Below are 12,012 nucleotides of genomic sequence, written 5' to 3' on the forward strand. Positions count from 1 at the left end.
ATCTGATAAAATGAGTTTGCGTATTTTAACTGATATAAAGCAGTTTTAAATACAATGTAGATAAATTAGACGGCTTCAATTTGTTAAAAAAGTTTGGAATTAGGGTTAGATACATTTTTTGTTATTATCCATAACTTATAATGCAAAAAATCACCTCTGGTGATTTAGTATAAGTAGCCGCCTCTTATAAACTAAAATCGCAGTCATTTATGAAGGCCATAAATCGACACTAAAACTAACTGAACTTCTTAATACCATATTACCCAAAATATATTAATGCTAATTTTGCAAATATTCTCCTTTAGCATTTATTATTTTCAACTAACTAAACATAATTCTGATTATTCTTGAATTTTTTTTCTTTTGAAAACTTTTAGGCAGATTCATTATTAGACTCCTAATAGAAATACATTCTATTAAATGGTTCTCATGAAAGAACTTCGAGTAAAACTCAGTTGATCTTCGCCTATCGTGATCACTTAAACCCTAAGAAAATCGCAGTTTAAAGTTTGTTTTATATATTTTATATAATATGCTTTGTTTATATTAATTTGTAAATAAACTAATTCAGACAACTCATAAGGTACTCGGAATGTGCTTTAGGGAGATGAAAATTACAGCCAAGTTTGTGGATGAACTTTACAGCTCAAAGGATTAGGCAACTGTGGGATAATGAAATTTGTATTTCTCATAATTCTTCTTACAATCAACGATATAAGGATAATTCTAATTAGAAGAATTATCGTCTCATGATAAAGAATTATTTTTCTACAATTACAATAACTTAGAAATTAGGGATTGAAGAAATGATTTTCGGTTACTTCCAAGTTCCATCGCGATTAAATATGTGACTTTTTGTTAGAATGATTTCATCAGTTGCATTCTTTCTACACTTTTTCACTTTATAGTCTCGCATGAAATCAGAGAAAGAAATGGAATTTTATATAGCAAAAAGACACAGAATTTAAATTTCAGGTTGTCGAAAGGAATTTTAATTTAACTTATGGTCGATGGGGACTGAACTCGTATGCAAGAATAATTAGACATTTAAAGAAATTTACAGAAAGAAAAAAAGAATTTACAGGAAAAAAATTTACAAAAATTAAACTGAAAGAAATCGAATTTCAGTAGTTGAAATTTATTGCTAATTACTTCAAATATTGGGCGAAAATTCCATTTTTTTTTATACCTACCCTTTTCTTTCTTTTACATAATTTAATAAATAATTATCAACATTTTAATTAAACCATTTAATGAACTTAATTTGCATTTCTGAACATAATTGTAAGGAGTTTTATGAATTAATAACTTCCCAATTTTGGGTCCATATCTAAAAATCATTTTTAAAGACAAAAAGATATTTTATCTTCCAACATGTATGAAAGTTTACTTTTGGGGAAGAAATAAAATATCTTCTAAAAAATATATTACATTTGAAACTTATAATTCCACTTTCTTTATCATTACCGTCAGAGAAGGTATGAGAAATTTTGAAAGAAACAGATCACTTTAAATGAGAATAGCAAAGAAGTACTGACCTGTAGCTCTGTAGGTTCGAAAGTCACTGCTTGCGATAAGTCTCTGGTATTTATACCTGGAGATTTTTAAAGATCATAACCTTAAAAAGACCAATTCCGCGAAAAGAGGTCCTGAACGTGTTATATTTCTCTTATCTTTCTGCTACCACTTTCTACCCTCAAAAGAGTTCTCAAGCCTATACTCAAACGTGACTGTTGACGGAATTCTTCATTATGGATTTCTCTTTTCCAGGTAGAGACCTCTTCTGCTGATTCGTCTTAAAACTAACTTCTTATAAGATATTTTTAGTACCAACAAAGCGTTTAAGAAACTATTTATAGTGAAGAATTCCGAAAATAGCACTTCAGAATTCTGTTAAAACTCTAATTTTAGATATTGAGTACTTCTTATCGAATAAAATCGCTTCGATTGATCTTAGAAATTAACCCCAGTATGCTGAGGATAGTTATCAGAATATTTTATAATTTATATCGCTGTTTACATGTGTATAATTTTGCTTTCAAGTCGCTCCAAAAATTGCAGTGTAGCAATAGTTAGGCTAATTATAGTATTTCTGTATTACAATCCACTAGTTTTAACTCTGTTTGCATATTGAAATTGAAAAGTGATCAAAATATTATTTTCTGAATTTTTATGAAGTTTTTTAATATATGGAGGGGGAGGCATATTTAATGATAAAATGTATTCCGAAGAATATTAGCATCTCTAGAAACAATTTCTATTTTCAGCAAAAATTAAAAATCTATTTTTATTCTGACTTTCTATATATCTGACCTTAAATAATTAATATAAAAATTATTATTAATCATTGTATAACAAATGTATTTTTATTATAATGTTTCAAAAAGATGATTGGAACATCTGATGAAGTAATAATCGCCAAATAAAATGGTGGGTATAAGCAAAAATTAAAAACTTTGTAACAATCTCAAATAATGTTAATTTTTTAACACTTCTACTTAAATTAATTTATTTCATACTTTTAAAAATAAAGTTTTGTATTTGATATTTCTACAAAATTCCCGATATGCTTGAATTCGAAAATTTTACAAATTTGTTTTTAGCGATTGATAAACTTATTTTACAAACTTGTAAAATATTACAAAAACATTACATTGTAAAACATAATTTTTTACAAACTTGCGTATGTGCAAAGCAGTAATTATTATTATTATTATCAGGAATTTTTTAGCAAAGATTTTATTAATAATCGGTAAATCATTAAATTTGGATTTCTTATTAAGGATTAGCCTAAAATGAGTTTGAGAAACGAATGATATCGAGATTTTTAAAAAGAAATATAATCAAAATAAGTTGATTCTTCTTTTTATTCTTACTAGAGTATGTTTTATATTTCGTGTTTGTTTTTCACTCTTGATTTGATACATTGCTCAGAAACAATATATATTCATTGGAGATCTATAACTCTAAATGCTTTACATGGGTATTGTGAGCTTAATCTCGAACACATAATAATTATTTTTTAAATTATTATGTGATCTCGTAAGATATGTGACTGAGACTTAATTAGTATGTAATCTTGTACACATAATAATTACGTCTGGGTAAATTAAGAAATTACATTCACAACAAATAATATATCAAATTTAAATCATTTTAAGTATACGTAAACATAATATAAATATCCTATTTACTCAGTATGTGCACCCCATTTTTTTTTTTTTTTTTTTTTTTTTTACTAAAACTTGCCTAAATTTGACAACTAAAGGGTTACTGAAATTATTTTCCAATATTTGCAAACATATAAAATCATTCATTAACAAAAAACAACCTCTTATGAACTAAATTCTTTATTAGAAATAAAGTTCAGATTTTACATTTTATTTCATCTTGAAGAGCAGTTGTCACGTAATGTTTAGCTTTTCACGATCTGTCGGACTTTCTCAACGACTTCATCGTAGAGTTTGCCCAAATCCTGCTTGTATTCGCGGAAGAATTCACGAGCCTCTTCAGCCATGTCCTTACCGATAACTTTGGTATCTTCAATAAACTGCAAAGAAAACGGCAACATATTAATCATTTGTCCCATAACGTCAAAGAAATATCTCATTGGTATTGCAATTAAAACATTAATAAAGAAAATAAGTTAAATGTATTCACTTCATATGCCGAAAAGAATTCTAAGCCACAGATATTAATACTGCAAAAAGAAACGCAACACGCAAGCAAGCGACTCTTGTCGAATAACAAGAAATGAAGAAATAAGCGTCTTTTTAAAATGTTGATGATGTATAAAAACTGATTTTTTCGCACCATAGATCAGTTTTGTTTCTTGTTACCCTAATCCAATGATTCAAGTAAGGTTCCATTTCCATGGGATGAGGTTATGAATTTTATCGTTTTGTTTAGATCACAAACGAGAAGATAACTTACCTCCTTGGCAATCCTCTTGAGGTTCTCAGCCTTGGTCTTTCCCTTCTCCAATCCCTTCTCGTACTTTTCCTTGACCCACTCACCGAACTTGGTGAACCTCTCCTTCAGGTCGATTTGAAGATCCTTGAAGAACTCCTTCAGTTTGTTGTACACATCTGAGATGGATCGCTCCTCTTTGTCGGGGATGATGCGGTCAATCCAGTCCAGGATCTTGTTCTTGCCCTTCTCGCCTTTTTCTTTCAGCATAGTGATGATTTGTTCAGCCAACTGAAACACAAAATAAGGCTTGTAATTTGTTAAATTAAATTTCAGTTGTAAAAAGAATATGGGATCTTTTTGATTGACATACTGAATTAGTGTAAGAAATCATCTTTTAAAATCATGGGTACTTCATTTTTAATTTCTTGTATACATAGTATTGAGAAAATATAATAATTGTTAAAAAATTTGAAATTCAAATTTCAGAAAATGTTCACGTTTCGGATCTCCCCTAGCCTAAAAAGCATATTTTTTGAAAATGTCCTTTTTTTCTGTTTGTGACAAAAATAACACAAAATCGCTTTGAGCTAGATGTTTGAAATTTGGTATAGGATTTGGTATTAGATAGAATTGAATTCATGTCTTCTACATACAATTTTATCCTTTATTTGTTGAATATATTATTTTCAATTTATATGCTATTAATCGTTGAACATGTTGCACTTCATCAAAATGTTAATATTGGAGGAGGGGGGAGGGAATGTGACTATGGTCAGTAAATAGAAAATTATCGCCTTAGTTGAATTTAAAGTTATAGGGAATACACCGCCGTTAAATAGAAAAATTTTTAATAAAAATTAAATACTTCACATGATGTATGTTTCAATATAAAAAATAGAATTTTTCATAAATAAGGAGGACTTACTTCACTTCCTTTTCCGAATATTTTTTCCACCTTTGCTTTCAGTTCTTCAGGGTCTAACTTATCCTTGATCTGTAGGAAAATATTTGAATCAGAAACAAAGAATTCAAGAATGTGGGCTATCAGGAAATGATTAAACAATTATTAGAAAAAATAATTAGGTAATTATCTGTCTAATAATTGTAATAATTGAACATGTTATCCCAATATATCACAATGTATTGTGAAATATTGAAAATGTTGTAAAATAATTTTTTTTATTTTTCCGATGATTCAGATTTTAATCTATAACATACATAAGAATGAATATTTTAACTAAGAAAGTAACAATGCATATGTTAAAAACCAAGAATGCTGATTGAAAATATATTTACGCTTGATGAAATTCATTATGCATCATATTATTGATAAAATTCACCAACTTACCAATTGCTTCAGTTTCTTGAACATGTCTAAGATGTTGGAGATGTCGGCATTGGAAGAGGTTGGACTGTAAAAGAAAAAAAATTAAATAATTTGGGTTACAAATTAAAAATAATTGTAGAAAAGATTTTAAAAATGTCCAATCAGAGAATAAATCTGATTTGTACATTGAAAAAAGTAAAAACATTAAGTGTTCTATTGAGACGAGTGCATTTTCTAAGAAAGTTATGATTTTTATAAACTCCAAAATATCTAAACTTATTACAAAAATTTTCATCTCGTTAACAAAAACACATTGATATAATATAACATACATTTGTGTGTTAGTTGTGAGTTAATAGTCCCAAAAGATTTTGTGAGTTAAAAACACAGTTCGAATTGAATTTAATTACTTTTTTGTTAAACTGAAACATTTGTGAAAGTATATATTTTCGTTTGAAAATAAAAAAAAAAATAATGTTATGTTTTCAGAAATAATTTTCTCTATTCTGATGTCCTTTCTACAACATTAGAAAGGAAATTTCATTGATAAAAACAAAATTGATTTCTAACCTTAAAATGTGCAACTTCGTATTTTATCGATGAGATTTAAATTGTGTTATATTTTGTATTTTCAAATATATTGGTACACTTTTTACATTAAATCGTCATGTAAAAAAGGTTAAATACCAGGAAAAGAAATAACTTTGGTTTATTGATAAAATGCAAAAATGGGAAAAAATAAAAATTAGTATTAATAGTAACAATGTAAATTCTAATTCTCAAATACTTATAGCCATATCAATGACTTTACTAAATATGATTGTAAATATTCTATAAAAAACTTTCATTTCATTATGACTTTCGCAGTTTCTTATAATATTTATAATCTTCATATCCTTAATCACAAAGTATATACTTACCCACTCTTTCCCATTTTGCTTCTCAAGTCCTCGAAGACACTCTTGATTTTTTCACTGATTTCTACACCTAAATTCTTCAACTTCTCATAGATGTCTTCAGCCTTGAAAATGTAAAAACAATCGGTAAAATTGACAAAATATCCTTCTTACACAGCAAAAAGAATCATGCTACAATTTTAAATACTTCTTGACTGACTTGAAAGAACTCTCACATATTCATATAATTTACGAAATTAAACAATGAAACTGAAAAGAAACTTTGAGGCTCTCTCTGGTGTGGTGCGGAACTTAGGAGAGAGGTGCCATCTCAGGTGTTTTCATCGTCATCTGATAGCAGTTCAAAACTACACGATCCGTCTCAAAATAGCCTTAGTGTTGCTTTAAAACGGGACGTTAATATAACTGAATTCTTCCATGAATTTCTTATGGAAGGTAGCAGCGGTTATAATGTTGAAAAGGGACGTTCAAGGTATATTCTCAGTTTAACCTCAATTTAAAAAGTTAACAGCAATGAGTTCTACTTAAAACATACCCATCAATTAAATAATGACATAGTCTGGCATCGTTTATGAGTGTACAGCATCACATAGAATTAGGTCTTAGACGTTTCATTTTTAGTGATGTAAATTTTCATCTTATTCCTGGTAAAAAGTGCCATTTTGTTCTGGAATTGGTAGTAACAGCGAATGCAAAGCAATAATTAACAGCGAATTCATCAAATTTAATTTACTTGAAATTCCTTGCATCCTTTAAAAATGCTACCAATCTTAAAGCAGAGGATATTAAAACTAAATTATATTAACTGATTTGAGAAAATGTAGCTAACAGAAAAAATTCGCCAAAAACTCGTCTGGCGTCATGTCAGAATGGAGACAAATGGAAGGAACTGACGAATGAAGAGTATGCCCGCCAAATAATAGCCGAAGAGAGGCTTGTACAGAACATCAGTTATAATATTAGATTTGAAATGTGCTACCCGATTGATAACTAAAAAGAAACTCTAGAGACCAAGACATATTTAGTTGATAATTCTAATACTATTTCCATAAAAATTATCTTCGAATTGGAATATTGTTCACACTGAAAGATCAGAATCGATTATAAAACATGAAACACTTTATGAATAAGAGTCTCAATAAAGATTTACCAAATAGTAAACCAAATAATAACTAATTTTGATAAAACGGTTTCTTTAAGATTTGAATTTGCTACTAGCATCTTATAATTAAATGTGACTAAGAACGCTATGAATATCTTGTCCATACCTTTTTCCAGAGATCTCCTCGGACTCCTTTGCCATCCTCGAATGCTTTCTTGATTCTGTTGACAATGTTTTCGAAGTGCTCCCTCAGTCTTTCGCCAATGCGGCCACCACTTCAAAAAAAAAGTGAACTTTTGAAACAAAACAAACAGGCAGTTCAAATGAAGTGAAGAAATTATTGTCATTGATTTAACTTAAAGATGATGGTTTGCAATTTTATTGGTTTTAAGCATTTCTTGGAATGAATTATAACATCTGTAAATGACCCAAATATTCGATAATTTGATGATTCATACACCTAAGGATGTTAAGAAATGCATTAATATTTGAAAAACACTAAAATATTTTCGTCATATCAAACAGTTGTGTAGTGCAAGTAATAGTTTAGTAAATTTTTATTCCATAAAATAATTATTCTCTACCATTAAAACATTTTTTTTTATATTTTATTAAATGTTCCAAGAATTAAAAGGGATCGATGATTTTTTTTCTATTACTTACCCTTCGGACTGCAAGCTGAATTCATCGATGTCATCTGAAATAGAAAAAGTTTTGAGTATACGAATCGAAACATATTAAGTGGATCATATATATATATATATATATATATATATATATATATATATATATATATATATATATATATATATATATATATATAATAGAGAGAGAGAGAGAGAGAGATGCAGCTTATATGTATATGCCTTGCATTGTAAAGTGTTTGTTCAATTCAAATCATACAGAAATAATAATTTGATTTTAATCTATCAATAGTTTATGCCTCTATTATCTATTAATTTTCAATTGAATTTTAAAGAAAAATATATTTGATTAATTTTTAATCTAATAATTACTAATCCATATTATTTTGATTGGGAAGAATCAATATTTTATGCTAGATGAAACCAAGAGCAAGAGCAGTATAAATCATTTCGTTATTACGTTTTTGTTTTTGTTTTCGATGAACATCCAAAGGGTTTTTCCCCTCGATGATAAATACCCTATTAGCACATAATGTCCAACAACATTGTTATAATGTCTTCTGACATAATCTAGCATTCACAATATCGGACAACATGGTGAAGATATCGTGCAATATCTTGTGCCTATTGAGTAAGATAAATTTGGTTTTAAAACCATTAAATTTATATTTTTGAAATTTTCAGGCTGCCCTAACATCATGTTGGTATTCTGACTCATTAGTTAAACTGATGAGTACAAAAAAAATATATGGTTTTTAAATATTAAAATGGATCGCATCTTTTATATCTTAAATTAAAATTGATCGCATCGATTTATATCTTTATTTTATTAGAGCTGAAAGAATTTTAGTACAAAATTATTTATTTCAAATTGTATAATTTTAAATTTGCTTTTATGCATGCTAGTCTGAAGTAATTATTTTTGAAGCCAAGTAAACCACATTTTCTCAATCCTCTCAACCCACATTTCTAATTCGCCTCTCCAAATTATGTGTACATGAACAATCCCTAAATATGAAGATGGTTAAATAACTATGTAAAAGAACAGGGAGAGACCTTTTTCCCTTCAAGATCATTCATCTTCATTGGTCATATTACAGCGATCATATTCTATGCATAATAAAATTTCTGAAGGAAGATATTTCAACGGTTTACATTTTTAGGAATGTCTAATGCATTTAATAAATATGAGCTATTTGCTTATGAACCAAAGGGGTACGATCATTTCTTTAATTTCAATCAGATTTAAATTTAAGAACTATTTCAGCTAACCCGAAATATTTTACTTTACATAAGCCTGCCTCTATTGATCCACTAAAAGTCAGATGACCTCATAATCCTGATAAATGTCATTATGATTAGTACTTTTCCGTTTCAAACCCATCAAGGATTTGTTGCTGTATTTTAAGAAATGAAATAAAATAAGACTGACTTACCAACATCGATTGAATGCAGAGGCATTGCCGCGGCAAGGCCAACACAAAAGAGCAAGAAAATCGCCAGACGCATGATGCTGAAAAAGTGTATAGTAACATTAATATACAGGGTAAACGTCGTTTATTTTAGTTTTAAGAAAGTATAAAGATGAAGAAAAGATGTGAAGATTAAAGAAAGAAAAGATGTGAAGATTATAAAGATTTCTCATTATAATCTTCACATCTTTTCTTGATTCTTGAACGGATTTTACAATTTGAGGGTAAAGTCGATATGATTGTTATTAATTTAAACTAATTTAATAATTCTTACTAATAACAATACCTTATCTAAGATAAGTCATTGTTTTTTATAGAGAATTATCTATAATTAATGATAAATCATAATTATTTCTGTATTATGATAAAGTTTAATTTATTACTCCAGAACGATTATTTATTCCGATTATTTATTATTATTTATTAATGGGCTTTGATTGACGAAAGCATTAGAATTTCAATATAACATTTGTGACTTGTATAAACGAGAAGCGAACAACGAAACAGATATAGAACGCTTTTCAAGCCAATATCTGGAATAGAAAATACCGTGTAGTTCTCTTAGTTAATCAGAAATGTTCGTGAACTTTTTCTTATTGTACTTTTGTCTTTAAAATAGCAATTCGTTGCCATATTACCTATTATTATCTTCCGTTTTAGCAATAAATGTAAACAATTTTAGTTTTGTCAGAAAAAAATTCTTATTTTTTATGGTAATTAATTTAAAGTTATAACGCGTTTTAATGCTACATCGACTATCAATGAACATTTTTCGATAAAATATATTTTTTTCTTTAAAATTGAGCGGGCTATGATTAAAATAATCAATCACTGAACTGTAAAACTCAGAATAATAAAAGACAATTTAGGCTAACATTTTCGGATTAGTTAGTTCAACAGCCATAGCTGAAATTAAAGATAGACCAGCCTTATCAAAAGGAACTACAGTAATTGTTTTTATGAAAAAGTTGAAAACATTTTTAATGTTTTATTTTTAGTTCAATGAACAAAATTTTAACTAAATGAACATATATTATTTTAAGCAAACGATTTTTTTTCTTCAACAGAATAACTAATTTTTTAATTAACAACAACATTTCTTAAAACATCATTTTTAAAACGCTTTAATTAAGGATATTTATTATGTTGTAAACAACGCTTACTGTAATTTCCACAAACTTTATTTCCAGCGTCAGAAGGGGGGGAGACATGTCAGACATAAGCCTTATTTTTTTTTTTTTCTTATCTCTTCTTATTGTATTTTTTAAATATAATTCTTTTTTTTTCTGAAACTTTTAAAATAAATGTGATTTTTTTTGTATTACTTTTTGAAAAATAAATTGAAAATAAAAGTGAATTTACAAAATTTTGCACACGTTTTTATTTCCATCTGTGCCAGAATCAGAAAAAATAACCTTATAATCTTATCAATGAAAGAAATAATCACAAAATTCAAGCATCATCGCTAATGGATTTAAGATGCGAACATGGTAATTGACTGAAAGTCACTTTAAAAATCAGACTGAATCCGTCGAATTGATCCAAGCTAGTACTTCTAATTTTTTTTTGTCATTTTCAATTCAATATAATTTATGACGCAATTAATTATTTTTTATCAAATAAATCCTTTGCATTTAAAAAAATGACATCCTTCGTTAGTTTTTTAGACTATAGCTTTTACTATATCCATTGTTTTGGTCCTTTGAAATATAAATGAAGTCAGATTGAAGACCTAAGGATGAAGTATACATAACAATACTTTCTCATTAAGCATCGATTAATCATATTTAAATATAACAGTTTTTGAATATTAATACAAGCTTATTTCTGATGAAAAAATGTTTCTTTCTTTAAGAATGTTAGCATTTATAAGTATGTTTACCGAAAAAAAAAACTGCTTAATATACTATTGAAATTTTATATGTGAAGTTTTTGTACAAAACTAATACGATAAATCTTTATTTTCCCTTACCCAAATATAAATAACTGCTTTATATTAGGAATATTATTTCAGGAACAAGGAATATAAAGCATGAAAAACATTTTCTAAAAAATTTAAAGATTCTTTTTTTGTAAATATAATACATTTAGATCTTGCCTACCAAGTAATCCGAGATTTCAAATGAAATTTTAATTTTTTTTCTAAAATATTAAGACATTCATCCCTGAGTATATTACAATATTTTACTATAAATTTAATACTATAATGCAATATTATTGTAAGGCATAGTCATTATTATTCAAACTTTTGGTTTGTGTCTTGTCAAACTTTACAAGTGTGTTCTTTTAAGAGAACTTCTTTATTTTGATAGAAATATTACAGAAATTCAGGGATATTAAAAAATCATTCATACAGCATTTTAAATATTAAATTTAATGTCTATTATCTAAAATGAATAATAGTATAAATTCTTATCATAAAATTCTTTTTCTTATAAAGGCAGAAGTCAAACTCATAGAATTTTTGTCACATATTTTTAAAAAAAATATTAAGAAGTTGTATTCGAGAGCAATATTTCAAAATGATCATTCTTAGTAACAAATTAAATACAAATTTATACTTACAAGATAACCTGTGCTTCTTCAACAGTGACGAAGTGAAAAGGGAAAGTGCCTTATATATACATTCCAACATAAG

General features: G+C 27.5%; 1 protein-coding gene across 1 annotated transcript; it reads right to left on the minus strand.

The window, feature by feature from the left end:
• Window positions 1–3,334: 3,334 nt before the first annotated feature.
• On the minus strand, window positions 3,335–12,012 carry LOC129981187 (uncharacterized). Its single transcript, XM_056091920.1, has 9 exons — window positions 11,940–12,012; window positions 9,339–9,415; window positions 7,922–7,955; window positions 7,425–7,533; window positions 6,160–6,260; window positions 5,261–5,324; window positions 4,838–4,906; window positions 3,934–4,200; window positions 3,335–3,550 (listed from the first exon to the last, which is right to left on the minus strand). Exons 2-9 carry the CDS (start codon window positions 9,409–9,411, stop codon window positions 3,416–3,418), a joined length of 852 nt encoding a protein of 283 aa, XP_055947895.1. The 5' UTR covers window positions 9,412–9,415; window positions 11,940–12,012; the 3' UTR covers window positions 3,335–3,415.

Source organism: Argiope bruennichi, chromosome 8, assembly GCF_947563725.1.
Source record: "Argiope bruennichi chromosome 8, qqArgBrue1.1, whole genome shotgun sequence".
Taxonomy (NCBI): Eukaryota; Metazoa; Arthropoda; class Arachnida; order Araneae; family Araneidae; genus Argiope; species Argiope bruennichi.